Source organism: Leuresthes tenuis, unplaced genomic scaffold, assembly GCF_036924035.1.
Source record: "Leuresthes tenuis unplaced genomic scaffold, fLeuTen1.0.hap1 SCAF_15, whole genome shotgun sequence".
NCBI classification, from domain to species: domain Eukaryota; kingdom Metazoa; phylum Chordata; class Actinopteri; order Atheriniformes; family Atherinopsidae; genus Leuresthes; species Leuresthes tenuis.
The window spans coordinates 19,641,444-19,659,679 of record NW_027325369.1 but is presented as its reverse complement, the minus strand read 5'-3'; the positions used below and the strand labels follow the sequence as shown (position 1 = coordinate 19,659,679).

General features: G+C 38.1%; 1 protein-coding gene across 1 annotated transcript; it reads left to right on the top strand.

The window, feature by feature from the left end:
* Positions 1–3,549: 3,549 nt before the first annotated feature.
* Positions 3,550–9,318, top strand: tunar (TCL1 upstream neural differentiation-associated RNA). The gene is made up of 2 exons (XM_072365526.1): positions 3,550–3,912; positions 8,613–9,318. Exons 1-2 carry the CDS (start codon positions 3,841–3,843, stop codon positions 8,796–8,798), a joined length of 258 nt encoding a protein of 85 aa, XP_072221627.1. The 5' UTR covers positions 3,550–3,840; the 3' UTR covers positions 8,799–9,318.
* The last annotated feature ends 8,918 nt before the right edge of the window (positions 9,319–18,236 follow it).

The window sequence follows — 18,236 nt, the reverse complement described above, 5'->3', positions numbered from 1 at the left end:
CAGGTCTATGACGTTTCTGTTTTTGCTGTTCTTCGACGATTACCTACTTACAGGTAGGAGTTAAAAGTACATGGGCGGCCAAAAATACTTTGTTAGGGTGAGAAAACTATGCATGTCACCTGTCACATGAAGTGACCTGACACAAAACAACGTTGTCATCTTCACATATTTTTTCCCAGATTGTTAAACTACTGCGTAATTGACATGTGGACAAATATTTCTATTTAATAAAATCTGATGAGTTATATAGGAATTCACACTCTAATTACAACTGTCTCTTTCTACGGATAAATGTTCACTTACTGTTTCCCGTCTGGACAGGTAACGGATAACATGTCAGACTATAGAAACATAAGAAGGAACTAAAATGCTACTTAAAGTTAAGTTAGATTATGAGCAAATCCTTTTACGTCACAAAATTAATTAATGTAGCTTTGGAATGAGACGCTCCACTGACTGCATGAGCACAGCTCTGCAAACAGTGTAGAGACTAAAGACACACGTGGCCTGGTAATGGTTCAAATACTGCCTGAGCATGTGCTGAGACTGATGTAAGACAAAGGTTGATCATCTTGCAGTCGGACAACATGGTGATTTAGTTACCACACGACAAGAACAAATTCGATGTGCTCTCTGATTAATTGTTATAAATGCCCAGGCAGGCAGCGACGGTCCAAGTTAGTTAATCTTGAGAGATGGCATGTCGGCAGTAAAATTATGCACACCGGTGGTTTCAGTTTGGAGGGAATGTTTCCTTTACATTTACATTTTTATTGCCGTCCATTCCAGGTCATTTCATGGGCAAAGCAACGTCAAACCAAAGCTAATTTGTTGGCAGCTGTTCACGTTCTGAACATTTCCATTAATAGCCAAACCCGTCCACATCTGTTTACAAAATATAGTTCAAAGAAACTATTTGCAAAGCATTTTATTAAATTTCACAACCTCTGATTCTAAATCTTCATATTCACATCGATAAAAAAAAAAACTTTCATTGCACTGAAATGACACCTGTATTCATATTAAGTATTTACAATATTCTGATCAGTGAAAAAGGAAATACTCTGAGACATGAGCCAAAACATCTGCGAGTTTCCATGGTATTAAAACTGAAAGCAAGCTTGGACACCAGAAGTTATAACACAACATATTAAGATGCAGCATTAATTCGGTTCTGTTCACTTGAAAGGAAGAAGTCAAAGGCCAGAATGTAAATTGATGAATAACTATAAATATTCAAGTCATAAAACTGCCTATTTCTTTAAATTACAAATGGGTAGTTTGGCCTTGGTGAGTCACTTCTTCTAAAGACAGAAGGGTAAGTCTATCCGGGCATAGTTCAAATACTGAAAGCATGTGTCCTTCCCTCTTGAGGTGAAGTGAGAAAGGAATCGGAGGAAGCACACAGGATGGGATGTTTCACTCAGTGGGGGTTTCATGTTCTTGTATTGAGCTGCACAATAATTGTCCCAGAGGCTGTTCACATTTGATCATTGTATCCATTATGTGCTCCTGACACTGGTACCGATGTATCACACCTCCTAAGGCCACAAAAAACATGTCTCGTGGGTGAATGTGACGAAGACGTTCGGTGTGCTTGTGAAAGTATTGTAAAAGGTGAGACACACACGCATGAAGACATGGGACTTGTGAGCAAACCAGATATCTTTCTTTCCTAATCATACACATTCTTAATCACTGCTCAATTGTGCTTGCACCTTAAGCTGAACTGACACACGTGTTTTTTTTGTCAATCTTTTATAACCTAAGCGCAAAGTTGCTCTACAGTTGACCTCGTTTCAATTTGGGTGGTCTCTTTTCCACAGCACTGTTAACAAAACATAAAAAGTTGTAAGAGGAAAAGGAAAGGGAAACATGAAGAGACTCAGCTTTTAAGAGTGTTCTTTAGATAATTTTGGACCCAAATTTTTGGTTAAAATCAAACAAAAAAACTAATTGTGTGTTTTTGCATAATATATAGTCATAGAAACTTAATGATAAGTGACAGTTTGTGTTGCTGGTTGGCACTCATTGTTCAATAATGCTACTGGCATTTCTCCATTAATTACAACTGGAAGTATGTGCTTTGTATGATGCATGTATAAAACATGTCAAAGTTTGGCCTGGTCTCACAAAAATATGCAAAATGAACCTGATTAATTTACTCTGCATTACATGATTAATTCCATCCCTACTCAGTGGAAACCAACAACCTTTTCTCTAATGGCTTGGTTAGCAGGGTGATGTGCCCTGCTTCAGGCAAAGGGGATAACAATATCATGCTCCTGAGAAAAAGGCTGGAGATTTGGCAAAACTGATTTGTCATTTTTCAGGAAATGGTTTGCTGCCCAAACATAATTTTCTCCTCAACCAAATCAAGCTGGTTTTTTTTGCCTCAAACTAACCCGAGTGACAGAATAAAGAGAATGAAAAAATAATAATTAACAAGACAATGGAATTCCACTCCCAGTCCGGAAAGTCTACCAATGAAGTCACTCCACCACCATATCCTATTGTCTCTAAATAGACAGTTGGCTATCTTCATATTACCTCAGTTTACTATGGGAATTTGTGTCCGTGACAACAAAAATCTGCCTTCTATTGGCATTGCTTCTGTGGTACCAAATTGGACTTGCAACAACACGTACAACAGTGTTAAAGAGGTGAGGTTTATTTCCTTGTGTGGACTGTTGATGAAAGTTGCACACTTCTTTCTTTATGAATTTCAAGCACAGACTACTCACACTGACAGTACTCAACTTCAACAGAAGGTCTCATTTTTGCATGAATACAAAGGACATCTTTTAACAACATCTCAAACGGGCACACATTTACGAACACATTCAAAATCCCGTAGAAACACACCGGAGAAGACCCTCGCCCTCATCCCGGCCTCTGTCACAAACACTTCTTGTCGTCAGACTGTGTGTGACTCCCCTGAGCCGGTTGCCAAGCAACCGTGGCTGCATTAATATGCACGATAGAACGAGAGCAGGGGATACCTCCTTGTCTGTGGAGCGAAAGCAACCAGGACAGCGTCAGTGTGAGGCTACTGGTTCCTTCACAGCACCTCCCCTCCACTCTTCCTTTTACTTATAGTCATTCGGCATTCACGCTCTGCTCAGTTAGTTAGGGAAACACACTTGGCCGCATGTGTGCAAGAAAAGGTATGTTAAGTTGCACATCACATAGAGCAAGCAGTGGCTTTCACTGGCTCAGCTGGGGTGTCTATTTGCTTTTTTTTTTAAATGTATGACACATTGATAAAGTGAGAAATGAACAAAACATTTTTGACAAGTGAGCATGATGAAAGTTTAAATGAGATGAGTCTTTGATAAAGGCTGACAGAGTGTGTTGGAGGGAAAGAAAACACTAAGAATCTCCCTTTTTGTTGGCGTTACAGAATCAAGACAAAGGAGGATGGAAATATTCACATGAACAGCTTTGTTACCCTCCCACCCCCATATGCCCATCAACTGACTCCATTCTTCAACTTGACATCATCCCTCCACACAGACAAGAGGAGGGAAGAAGAGGAGGAGAAGAGAGAGAAGCAGAGGTGGGGAAGCAAACAGAAGAGAAAGGGGAGGAAGAGCAGAGAGGAGGTGGGCAGCACAGTTTCAGCTCTCACAAGGCTGATGAGGAGAAAGTGACAGGAGCTAAAACTTGGCCACTAGTGAGATGAAATTCGTGGAGGAGACGCTGGAGCGCTGCAGGAGACGACATCCAACGGGAACCCTAAATTTGGACCGCCTGGAAGCTGAACCAGTCCTCTTTGGACCCAGTGTCCCTCCACAGCCAAAGGATGAGAGGGGTAGAGTTTCACCTTAGTTGCCAGGGATGTCTGTGCGCTACGGGAAGGCTTCCCCCTCCAGCATGTCCAATGCTACGTTACTCCTGATGCTTTGCAAGGTAAGGTCTTTTACTGTCATCTCACATCCAGAGCTTTTTCCTGAAACTCACCATTATTTACAGAGCATCTGTACACAATGAACGTTTACCTAATAAATATTTTACTGCTTTTAAGTGTTTGGACTGTGTGTAGCTATGAATTTCTTATACATCTTGATATATTCTTTATAAATATGGGATATTTCCAAGCTCTGTTATCTTTGCATGAATCATTCATTAAGGTAGAAGAGACACCCAGAATTTTGCCTAACAGTCAAATTATGCTTTCTGTCCTTGGAGCTTTACTCTAAGAGATATTTGTGCCTGTGTTGAAATACTACTCACAGAGCTGCGGAGCTTCGAATAAATTGTACATCTATTTTGTTTGTGCATAAAAGCAATCATATTCTACAGCACTCAAGCTATGTTTTTCCAAGTGTTCATTACAAACAAAGCTTGGTCAAACTACTTATGGGCTTACTAATTATGGATGCCTTTATCCCCCAGTTGTATCAGTACAGAGGAATGCTTTAGGGTGTAACTTATTGCACATATGAACTTTTCTGCATCTTTAGCAGAATGTTTTCAAATGAAAGGAAGCGTTTTTTTGTGCAATCAAATATTTTGTCAAATCTTAAAAGGTCTCTCATTTTCCACTCACTTATAGAACATTAGGTACAGGTTGTGGAAAATAGGTCAAACTCGCCATTGGCAGTTTTTCATTTGGTTTTCGTCAATCGAAAGATAGCTACGAACATTCACATTTGGACTGTATTGTTAAGAATGTGAAGCTCTAGTTTATATGTCTTTGTCCGTATCTGATGGACATCAACCTAAATGTATGTGAGTGTGATGACACGAACATTGGGAGCTGTTTGCTTTAATTCCATTTTAAAACGATGCCAAAAGCTCCCTGCTTGTCAGACTCAATTAGCTTCTAGAGTTGTTGGACATGTACAGGATTATTCAAGTGGCAAGGTTTTACCTCCACTGATCTGATTTGAGAAGGTTAGCTTCTGTTCAGTGAAGCCAGAGTGCCCAGATTTGTTGTCCCTGGTATGATTTCACCCTGACTTCTCTACCTCTTTATTTCTTACAGCTTGTCAGGCTGCTCTTTTTATATAAATCTGCTTTGGGCTGTGTGACTGAGGAGCCAGGTGTGTGCTTGATGTGGAAAAGAAAAACTCCCAAGAGTAGGCTTTTCACATGAATGAAAGTTTTTCGATCCAGAGATGCCACATATTGGAATCCTGAGCGGCCTTGACAGTGACCGACCCGTTCAGATTAATTACAGAGAGAAAAATGGACACATATAAATGACACAGCAGCTCATAAGTGTTCAGAGAAAATCGGTAACAAAATACCAAATCCATTTTGTTTCTTGGTCACAGTAATAGCCTCTTAATTTGATATCATAAACTATAGCATATGAGTATATCGTTGGTAACTTTCATTTATCGCTTGTCCTGGATTATGACAGCTCTGATCTCTTATCCACACTGTCCATTCCAAGTGCTGAACAGACAGGGTAAGTCATTATGGGCAGCTGATGATAATGGCACATCGCCTTGGCTGCCACTTGAAAACGAACGCTCTCTGTTGATGACTGTATAGGCTGGAGTTGTCGAATGAGGAGTCACTGGAAGGTGTCCAAAAGACTTTGCTGTGTGACGCACAGCTGCACTCATTGAAGAGGCTATTACCTCAATACACAGGTTTTTGGCGGAGCCTTCAACCCCCCCTCCACACACACCACCACCACCTCCCCTACCTTTTCCCTCATCACCCTTGGGCACATTTTCCTCCCTTCTGTTTTTTGCTGAGTGCTTGTTTATATCAGCAGCAAGCAGGCGTCTTCATGCATGAGGGCACATCCAGCGCGCCACACAAAGATCTCCATTCAGGTTGAGGGGAAGCCCTGTTTATAGTGCTCCCAGGGAGAGGCAGTCAAAGCCCTTTGTTACAGATCAGAGGAGGAAGATGCACTATAACACAGAGCTCAATGTGTTTTTATGTATGTCAAGAGCATAGAGTGTATTTTGACGACTTGATATTGCTGTCGTATCAGAGTCCCCATGTAGGATGTTAGCATTTAGAAAGGACAATCATTTTTATGCTCTTACCCTTATAAACAAACTACAACATAAGGTTTTTTCTACTTTTATGATATGAAAAGCTTTTCATATAAACCATGGTCATGTATAATCACACAGAAAAAAAAACATTGCTTGGTGCTGGCCCTTTTATGACTGGCTGACTTTCTATTCTTCCTTTATTTGCTTCATAAATGTTGACATCTCTTCAGCAGCACAAAGCTCATATTGAGCTTATTAAAAGTGTCGACTGTATCTGATCAACAGACTTTTTTTTTTACCCCACGACTTTTGCCTAACTGTTTCCTGGCGAGTGTATATTTCTGCCAGGACTTTTTCTCTGCCAGCCTGTCAGAGAAGACAATCAGTATTTGGGAAAAAAAGAGAAGTGCAACTACTTTATCACAGCTCCTTCAAAAGTCCACACAAATTGTGATAATGATCACATAAAAAAATAAAAAATTGAGGGGGACCTGTGTTTGTGCTTTATTTTGTGACCATGCCAGTCATGGCTTTACACCAGATGCCACAGCAAATAAAATGTGAATTTAATATGACTTTTAACATTGACAGGTTGTTGGTTATTGGTTCACATGAGTGCCACTACATTAAAAATTACAACACAGGATTCTCAGAAATGTTTTTTATCTCTTGAAAGTAAATTCCCATAACTGATATCAGCCAAAAAGATACATAGAGTAGCTGCTTGTGCTTTAGGTAACTGTACTTTTGAAAATCTTCTGCTGGAAATGATTTTAAAAAGTAGTTTTTGTTGCATCAAAGCTTTTCACTGGGAGGAGCAGCTCCCTGTTAGAAGGTTTATTTTTAGTCAGCTTTAGCTTACATGCTTTTCTGTCGCTAGTTGGCATGTGAAGCCCATTGACCCGCAAAAGAAGCACTTTTCTCCTGAGAGGTGTTTGGATGCCAACTTGCACAGGCTTCTGCGCCTACAGGCTAAAAACATGCATCTAGTTTCTAATACTGCACCCCAGGAAACACATATCAATACACACGGACAGTGCACAAAAACACACAGTGGTGAAAACTCACAGGTGAGCACTGCACCCCAATAACCTATATCAGAGCAGTCCAACTGTTGAAGAAAAACAACAGCTGAATAGAGCACAGTGCAGGAGAGCTGCCAAAGCTCTTCACCTGATGCCCGGCATGTCAATCAAGAGGGAAGTTTGTGTCTGTTTTCCAAAGTATAATGCTGTTGTGGCTGTAAGCATTCATTCTGCTCTAACCACAGGTTCACATCCTGTTTGGAAACAAGTGCTGCCACAATGTAAAAAAGCAACCTGTTTGTATGTGACGGTTTTCTTTGACTTTATGAAAGACCCAATGTGTGCAGCTGACATGCTTTACAATGTAGCCATAAAACATTGAAAATGGATTAAGCATCATATGCTGTTATTGAAATAAGTGCTTAAACAAGGATTTACACAATGTAAACATCCAAACTGGATTATCCATTAATAACCAAACATACATTTGAACAATGTCTTGAAATCCTTTAGAATCCGGACATGAAGTAATAAAAATTTGTACAGATAAATCACCCACGACACATTAAATTGAAGTGGATATAAAGCATGGGTGCATGCTTGTATTGGGAAAGTATGATTGTGTTCTAAACTAACTAGATACAAAATGTTGCATCTTTTTACCAAAATAAAGATAAATTGTAAGATAAATAATGACTAGTTTTAAATCTTCTTTCTTATTTTGCTATGCACTTATGTGTAAAGGAGATTCATCTATTCAATGAACTAAAGTTATTAATTTCTTAATTTGCAAATATTTCTTGTACTTATAAAAGGAAATAATAGAATTAGAGCAGTATTATGTGTATACACATGTGAGTGAGTAGTCCATAGTTAGAATAGAACAACGTTTGAGTTCAGTAAAACATGCCAGATTAGTGTCAGCAATATACATGTTGCAAATAGAAGACTTTAACATCTGAATTAAGATATTTTCAAGCAATTTATGAAAATATTTAACACAACATACAGAAACACACATTAAAGGGAGGCAGAAACATCCTTCATCCCTCAATCTTCCATCAATCCTGAACCTCTTCTGCAAGGCAAGCATGGGTATGCTTCACGTGTGCTAAAATTAGAACGCCATCAATGGGATTCTCCTGACCGAGTCCTCAGTTTAATCCACTCATCCAACATGTCATCATCCCTGCAGAGACTTTGTTGCTCTTTATTGGAGTTCACCTAACATGTGTTACATCTCCTGCAGCCAGACAGCAGAGCACAGTGGAGGAGCAGGAATCAAGTTCTCTCAGAGAAAACTTGAATACTTATTGTTACTAGTACTTATTGAGTACTAATCATACAGTATCACCAAACATTTGCATGGCTAGGCAGCTTTTCGTGTGTTGAACAGTTAACCTAAAAAATTATTCATTATTTTTGGTTATTTTGGTTTATCTTACTAGTTTACTAGCATTATAGTTGTCCATGATACCCTTTATGGAAGTCTATCTTAAAGCAGAAACCCCACAAACAAACTAAACTAAACTAAACAAACAACAACAACAACAAAAAAACCCAGTTACATTTATTAATACAAGGATTGTGTTTGACTTTTTCTCTCATCTACCTGTTCTAGGTTGGTCTGAGACGAAAACTGCAGACTTTTCCAGGGAAAATGGTAAATACTGTCTACAGTGATGAGGAAAAGGGAATCCAAGACCAGGAAAGTAAAGAGGAGAGCATCTTGGCCATGTTGGGCATCATTGGAACCATTCTTAATTTGGTAGTCATCATCTTTGTCTACATTTACACCACTTTGTAGGCCTTGTACTTCTATTAAACTTCAACAGCTCACAAAGCAGAGCACATCGGAGCCTATTTTAGCTACAATGTGTTGACAAATGTAGAGTTAAAGATGGGGAGAACAAGGAAGAGGCTGAACTTTCTCAGCGGTGCACCAAGACTGTGTGACTGTGATATGCTGTCCATAATGCATCAGCTCAAACAAATTAGATCATGAGAAACTGACTTGTTCCTCTCCTGTTTACAGATACGATTTTCTAAAAGATCCGGTCATTTCTGACATGTAAAAAATGCATGAACTGAAAGAAGACACTCAAATTTTGCCGCTTGTATCAACATATGGACTATGGAGACTTTGTGGCGTGTGGACACTTTTGGAAAATATTTTTCAGATGTTAAAATCAGAATTGAGAAGAATTGTCTGATTTGCTTCTAAGGGAAAATGAGGATAAGGATGTACAGAGAAAACGAACATAAATGTCTGCATTGTTTTTTCTATTTTTCTGCTTGTATAAAACACAATACAACAAGATTTTAACAGACCTAATAATAAAAATGTTATTCATCTTGATTTGATGTTTTTCTTTTGTCTTATTATTTCTTTTGTCTTATAAAAAAATCATTGTACATAACCTAAAAATGAGGTACACAGGCTTTGGTTGTTTAATGCAAACTTACTTAAACAGCTGGTGGAAGATTAAACTTTAAAGTGCTTGACTTTGTTTCTGACAAAATATTTACAGTGATTTACAGACATTGGTAGAACGTTGCATGCTTGTTCATTATTTAAGGTGCATCTGTTCAGTCTTTAAAGATCAGCAATATTGAAATGATATGCATTCATATACATAAAGAACTTCTCAGGAAAACTGAGATAAAAGGTAATATACTCATTAAATGGGTAAAATGCAGCTTTAAAACAGAATGAAATCAGGCTACATGGGTATGACAACATACTCAATGAGTTGTTACATGATCACCATGTTACTGATCGCAGTTTAAACCACTCTCTCATGTATTTATATAGACATTGTTGAGGATGAAAGCTTTAGATATTTGGCATTTACCAGTCATCTATTCAGTTTCTGCTTAACGACTTCTTGCCTTAAGACATGGAAACGGCTTTTCCTGCTGTGTACAAAGTTATCTTTTTTTATTATTGCACATGCATGTAATTTGATTCCAATGTTGTACGTTTTTATTGCGGAAAGATAATTTACTGGCAAGTATCATACAGCAACCTGGCTATTGTCTGAACAAACTCCAAAGCATTTGACTTTTCAGTGTGGACTCTGTAGAATTTGAGTTATTTCCATACCTGCATCAAAATGTATTTTTTTTCAAGCGGCATAACAAGAAAAATGACAGTGAATGTTAGAAAATTTACAAACTGAAAAGAATCTTAAAGTAACTTTTCATTTCAAGCATTTTGAAGGCTAATGTGACATCTAGCAGTGAAGTCCCATATTACAACCAACTAAATGCTCCTCATCTCACCTTCCCATTCCAACCGTTTACAGCAATAGCTATTCATAGCTAGAGCCAGGCTTACATACATACATATATAGTTGTGTACACTCACAGGATTCTGCCCTCATAAAAACATAGTTATGAACATTATGTTGCAGCTCTAAAGTTCACACAACTATAACTGATACTTTACCATTTGTCAAAATATTTAGAAGTATATGCATCTGTGAGCAAGTTACATTTACACCACTACAAGCACCAAGTGTGTCTGTTAAACTGACAAATGAACTGACAAATTCCATGATCACATCCAACTTAATTAAGACTTTCAGGGTTATGTACAGGAACTATGTGCCAGCATTTGCTTGAGGTAAGACATTAGAAAAGTTAAAGAAAAGATTTGACAGTTACATGAGAAGTATGTGACTATTACTATTTAACCAAATGTACATACTTTTTCTGCCTGTTTATGTGACACAAACAATATTTTGAACTATAATATAGTAACAAATAGCTACTTTATATGTGAAGATATAGCACTGTAATGGCTCTTGCGAAAGTCCCTCTCTCTCTGTTGTGTGTGCTGTAATCCAAACTGCTTTGTTTTGCATAGATGCAACTGCTCCTGCCATGGGTGCATCTTGGGACATTCTAGTCTCCAGTGAACTTCAAGATTTTTCTCTTCGGACAAATCATGTTCAAGGCAAAAAAAAGGGGACCAGAGTCCACAGGGCGAGTGATTGTAGTTTGGTTTTACATTTTAGCATTTGTCTTAGCTGATTTTGATGATTTGAGATTTTTCTGCTCTGCTCAGTGCATCATGTAGAGGCTGTCAAAGCTTGTTTGGCGCTTTTGATTCCTGTATTCTCATAGAGCAGAGTCAGGGTGTGAATTCCATGACTTTTTGGGTGCACCCTATAGACCCTCAACACCTGGTCATTTCAAATGGTTTTATTCTTTAATCAAAAGAAGAATAAGGTTAAAAAAAAAAGTCTATTTTACTTACCTGAGGACTGAAAACAGGAACATTTTCAAACTACATGTGGGTTTATGTGACTCGTATTAAAAATCTCATATGAATAAATGAATTGATAAATAAATGAGTAACTGAATAAACAAACAAATGAAAATTGTACTATCTCTAAAATGAAATAAGCTATAACAGGCCCGTGCAGTTTGTAGAGAATGTAAAGCCACTGAGAGCAAGCTTCACTGTGTGTAAAAACACTTTCTTTTGTCTTTTCAATTTACCAACCTTGTGATCTCAGAAAGTGCCTGAGATATTACTATCACAACATCACAAGTGTAGAGGTAAAAGGAAGGAAAATTCAAAAGACTGGGATAAGTTTGCAGAAAAAACATTTATGCTCAATTGCAGCGCTGCATTCATGACGAAACTGGATTTCTATTTTCGCTAACTTAATAAAGCCAGACATTTTTTAAACTGGGTCAGGTGCTCCTGATTGTTTAGAGAAATAGAATACATGGACAAGCCTTATGAATGTTTTTATACTTGATGTAAATGTTATTTCTGTTATCTTTGTCACACCTAACGCAATGTAGTTTGAACTCTCATTTCCGTTGTATTCATGTGTATGCAAAATCTATTTAAACTCATTGTACAGTCTTGTGGATTACAAATGGAAAGGTTAAAGCTTTTCAACCTGAAGTTTTCTTTAAAAAAGGTAAATAAATATATCTTGAAAGCGATTTTATGTACAGTGTGGAGGGATGAGGAAGATCATTGTTAAAGTACAAATTTTTATGATCCAATACAACCAATATACTTTGAAGACAATATGCATATAAAAAGCATTTAGTTGAAGTGGAAACTGTCCACTCGTCCACTACTTAAGCAAAAAGTTTAGTCTATGTACATGAACCTGCATCTGACAGCAGCGTGAGTTACAACTGAGCCCTGAAGAAGAGGAGAAGAAGAAGAAACCAAACTTACAGCACCACACCTTTCCACATAGTGAAACCCATTTCCATTTCTTACTTTAAATCAGTCTGAAAGATTGAGAAAAACTAGCAGGACAAAGATGCAGAAATCAAACAGCCCCAAACAAATTTACTTTCATTCCATCTGCTTCTGGTTTATATCATTTAGGTCATATGTACAGGGTGGTGTCAGAACAATTTCCCACTCCATTAAGAGTGCTCTATGACGAATAACACACTGGAATAATCCTGTTTGAGGAAAAAATAGAGACTAAAAACAGCTCAAATTTGCTTTTTTTTTCATTGAATATAACGGATTAGGCGAGACCGGGGGGGGGGGGGGGGGGGGGGAACTATTGTTTGAGAAACCACAGCTGCTTAAATTCACACATGCCCAGAAGCCTCCTTTAAGCTATTGTTTCACCTGGATCCAGTGAGCTGAGCTTTAGAAAATACTCCCTCTTTGAAGCCAAAAGAAGCTTGTTGAACAATGTGCAGGAGATTGTGGTGCGTCCCCGATTGATGATTCAATCCAGCAGATTGTCTGTGCAGACGTTCCATCTCTCTTGAACTGAACTGACATGATTTTGATGGTATCAAAGAAAAGCTATGCTGGCAATTAATCCACACATCCAAAACACATCCACAAACCACTCCGAATCAACAGGACATACTCGTGCCTGGCAAAATTAGGCTGCATCAATTGTTATGCAAAGGAAATTCAACCTGTGGCAGTAGCACATTAAAATGTAATAATGCATTGCAAAGCATGATTTCCACAAACTCAATGGGTCTTTCCACCCTTATCTTCTCAACATAATACAGTTTTTTTCTTCACTAAAAACCTTCTTCGAACTCGATGACACCCAGAACTACAATAATTCTACTCGTGGGAAAAGGATCTAATCAAACATCTAATTTGTTTTTCGCAACAAAAATTTGGAGTGATTAAAAAAGACAGAATGTATTTCGAACAAAGAGGTAAAAGGCAGTTGCAGATAAAAGAGAAAGAGAAAAATGTAAATCACATTAAATATCCTCATATCCAAAATGGATTCTGGAAAACGTAGGAAATTGAGGATAAAAAATGTAGGGACAGAAAGAAACTACACAAAGGTAAACACAGTACTTAATCATATAATACCTAGAGATAGATGTGTATATAAGTTGGATATTCTGCCACTCTAGAATCTAAACTACAGACATGAAGTATGTTGATGAAGATTCTCAGTCATCCAGGTCACGGTAATCATAAGAATTTGATTAAGGGCAACTAGAATTCTTCTTGGAGAAGTTGCCCTTATTCAAGCTCTTATGATTACAGACAAGTAGACAGGCCCTGTGTCATATGTGTACAAAACAAAAGATGAAAACCTCAGGCTCAGAAAAAAATGAAAAACAAAGAATCACCATTTCTACCTAATAGGGTCAAACTTATCTCTGCAGTATCAATGTCGTGACTTTCATGAATCTGTCCGTCACGTCAGTCCTGCCGAAACTAGAGGTCTGAGAGGATTTCCCCAACAGATGTGTCCTGCATAGATTTTTTGTCACAAAGGGTGCGCATATCCAGCTGCTTTACTTCACATTTATTCATGCAGAGAAATAAATCCAGTGATCAAAATCAGGGAACAGGCTTGAAAGCTGTGACAAATCCTGATATAAATGTAAAACTTGAAAGAGGAAAGTGTCAACGTGTAAGGTTCAACTTGGCGGCGAGAGATTGCTAATCTTCTTATGCAAGGGAAATGTTTTCAGTCGTGTTATTCTGCAGATGAACCAGTCAACCACAAGGGCTGCTCAGGATCACACATGTCTGGGACCTTTTGTGCAGATCTTAGTGTACCAACAAGGTGAGGAGGATTTGTGAGCTTGAAGAAGTGCCTAAAAATGTAGTTTAGTCTAAGCTGGCAAGCTAGGCAAACTAGGTTATGTTACTGTCATGACCACAAGAGGTCACATATTTTCTTAAGGTAAATATTGGCTGTATCTGTCTGCAAGAAATGCCACGTGGGAATGTATTGAGGTGGAGGGTCATCTCGAAAGTTTACATGCATAAATTACCACGTGCTGAAACTACCACAAATACTAAATGAGTTAGGGTTTGGTTCACAGCCACAAGCAAAAAAAAACAACAACACTTAACAGTTAATAATAGGACAATGGAGCAACTGCCCAAAACAGGAATCTGTTTTTCTCCTCCATCATCTGCTCTTGCTTCGAAATGTGGGGTTTTCATGATTTAATTTGAATGCGGAATTTCAGTGTTTACCACAACACGGACATGAGTCATGTGTCATTCACAACAATGTGGCCATTTCTTGCGTGTCTAGCTCTATTCACTGGCAAAAAGAGAGAAAACGGCAAATAATAACAAATAACAATCACATTTCTGTCTTCTGTCTTCTGGTTTCTACACACATTTTCCACAATATGTATGTATCTACGGTTTACACACACGTAGCAAAGTTTTAATCAGGAATCATTCCCATGTGGGCTCTAAATGACTCACACAAATACAATCATCTTCAAATGCCTTCGTAGGACATTTTAATGTCAGTTGTGTGACACACGCACACACACCTTCCCGTGCACAAGCACGTAGTTATGTCTCGGTCATTACAGAGGACATTGCATTGACTGACCATCATTTGTAAGACAAATGTACACCAGCAAAGACAAAGTCATGATAATAAAGCAACAAGCAAGACACAAAGGCAGTAGCAGCAATCCAACCATAATATCTCCCGGAACTGGAGAATAATCTCTATTGTAAGGTTAGTCAACTTCTGATGTGTATCTCTTCTGCATAAGATGATCTCACACACACTCACACATATATGTATATACATGTATTCTAAAGTAAAATAAGTTGATAAATGTGCTATACACTTAAGTGGATATTTGACAATAGACCAGAGAATTACAAGTATTTTTTTCTATTTCAGAGCACAGGAAAAATGCATTCAAGAACACCAGAACATCACTGGTACATATATCAGCCAAAAATGTAGCACCCTATCCCAGTTGTTATTGGGAGAAAGGCAGAGTACACCCTGGACATGTAGCTAGTCCATCATAGGGCCACAAAACATAACACAGGTAAAAAAAAAGTCTGGTACACAGTTAGCATGAAATGCTGTCTTCTTGGTCATTTTTACCACTGTGTGTTTGTATCATGCCTTCAAATCAATCACTCTCAAGTAGACAGTAAGGTGACAGATCTGTTGTACCTGCTGTACTTAATCAAGACTTGAAACAGTGTTGCATCAATGTGACCAGATTTTGATGATATAAGACCCACAAAAAAACAGACAAACAAATAAGTAAATAGATTTATATCCAAGCAAAGACGTTATTCGGGCATTAGTCAACTGCCTCTATGGAAAACACCCAATTATACTTGGTTTATAACTACATATACAAAAGTAATAAAGATTTCAAGTTCAATTCAATGTTATTAATATTTTGGGCTAAAATCTGATCATTGGAGAGGAATGAGAGGTAAGAAGTTACTTTTCTCTTCACTATGTTAGATCAAAACCATTCTTGTGTCATTATGCTTGAATTAGGAACATGGACTACATAAAAAACAACACACCCACACATCTCTATCCCCAGGACACATGTTCCCACACAGAGACACACACTCCAACGCAGCTTTACTAACCATAGTTAAGATGAGGAGTCATTAGAAGGAGAAGATGCTTCAGAGAAGCTTGCCTTGCATTTTGCATCCCGCAACCACGCCTTGTCGTCATCTTTGCTTTAGAAAAAGTGTGAATCAAAGCAACAATGAACAGAACATATAACTTTATTGGACATGCTTTTTGTAATACTAAACTGCATTTTTTTTTGTCATTTAAAACTATTCATAAAACACGTTTGCACATTTTAGAATGAGTTCAATTTAAATTTCTCCAGTAATTACAACAGTGTAGAAATAATTTTTGTTAATAAGGAAGTTAAAATCTGTGTTCGGTATAAAGTGGCCTTAGCTTCATTACATACTGCGTCCATTAAAGTGACGGGGTATGTGGCATTAATAACATAAAAAAACAGCATACATTAATTTCAGTGCAGCAACTCTCCGTCCCCGTGTGATGTGCTGACTATGATTAATTATGTTAATATTTATTTTGAGTCTGGTATTACCGCCGTGATTAAGTTGCTCGCTTGTCAAGTGTCAGCCAACCTTTGCTTTTCTAATCCAGGCTGATCTGCCTAAGTATAGTGGTGTTAGCTGACTGGAAAGTCTTAAAGAAAGTTGGAAGATTTTCTTTCTTTTCGGTTTGGAGATCAGCTTACTGTGCTTCACATTTGGGGGTTTAAACATACAGAATATGCTACATAACTCTTTGTTTAAAAGCTTATTACTGACCAGAACTTCAGTATTAAAGAAATGTTAACCGCAAAAGAATGCGTTGGGCATGTAGATTTAAACTTTCTTTGGAAAAAAAGAGAAAGAGAAGCCTTCTTTGAAAAAGACTGATCACAGCAAGCTGATTTTTAATGAGCAGAAGTTCGAGAAGAGGCCAGCTGTGTTGTCTCAAGCTGGACATCCCAGCTCCCAGCTATCTGTCACTGTTGCCTAAACAATGACTGCTGAGCCAATCGATAAAGTGCAATCCACTGGGGTTCAAGATAGTTTTTGTAGTGAAATGTCTGTTCATGAGCACAGAGCATATATGGAAAAACAACACTTTTTGCCTTTTTATATTGAACCTTCAGGCTTAAATCACAAAGACAGCTGGTCAGAAAGTACAAGACAGAGCTGATCTTCAGCGAAATCAGTGCTTGCTAACTACTTACACTGCGGTGGATAAGCTCAGCAGAATGGCTTTTGCTCTTACTGTACTTCTCACTTTGAGTCTGATTTGTACCCGGAGGAGGGGAATGGATGACTCCCTGGCCAAATGATTAAGGCTGGGTAGAAGCGAGGTTTAAGCAGAAAAAAACCCCACCAACCAGACACAGTTGTATTCAAGGGCTGAAACACCCCAGTGCACTTCAATCAGACCAGTTGTTGAGGTAGCTCACACACACGCTGTGCAGCTGCTGAATGTACATTCACTCATTCCTGCTGTTTATAGCACATCTCTGGTGCATCCAAGAAGGAAGTACAGTATGTTTATTTCTCTGGCGTTAGAACTTTACATGAAAATAGGGCAACATATGCTTTTTTTTTACTTCGTGGAAAGAATTACTTCCTTCAAAATAGCACACTTGTGAGACTTTTCCTGCGAGAGATGTACATTTCTCAGCTCATGTTTGGTTATGCAGTGAGAGATTTAATAAAAGTAGAAACATAAAATCCAGCCAGATTTGAGTAGTCACAAAACAGTGATGCATTTCCATGTAACCCTCCCATATAATCCTGCTAAAACTGTCTGACTATATCGAAAAAAACCATCAGCCCACAGGATTACATAAGAAAGTGATTCATGCTTCAACTTATGCGGTAAAACTTGTGACGTGAGCATCAACATTAACCTAAAATCGCCAAATTCCTCCAGAAGTTTTAATGACATAAGCTTCACACATCTTTCTTTCCACGAAAAACGGAAACTGTAAAGAATAATCAAGACAAATCAACAAAAAAAGTTATGTTAGATGTAAAATCTCTCACAATGTATTTGGCATTCGTTGCATCAAGAGCTCAAGATCTGAAAATGCCACAGCAAAAAAACATAATTGTTGCAGTATATAACATGTAAAGAACATTGTCTCAGTGAATTACATAAGTTATTATTGAGATTGTATTTGCTTGAGTAATGTTTGCCAAGAGAGCGGACACCACAGCCACTTTAGCAGACAGACTCATCTTAATGGGGTCACAATCACCACAGTGGCTTTTTGCCTGTTGGGATAACCACCTTCAGCTGTTTGGATGAAAAAACAAAACAAAAATACATAAAAAAAACCCATTTGTTCAACCTTCAGCACAAGTGCAGGATACAGAAGCAGGCAAAACAACTATGCAGATGACTGCCAAAGAACCGAGGGCATGTCTTCATTTGAGCTGCCAGAGTGATTTCACCGGCCA

What these genes read in the sequence shown, in the direction of transcription:
- tunar (XM_072365526.1), top strand. Translation starts at nt 3,841, where the DNA reads ATGTCTGTGCGCTACGGGAAGGCTTCCCCCTCCAGCATGTCCAATGCT. An exon ending in TACTCCTGATGCTTTGCAAG is followed by an intron (nt 3,913 to 8,612) that starts GTAAGGTCTTTT and finishes TACCTGTTCTAG; the next exon opens with GTTGGTCTGAGACGAAAACT.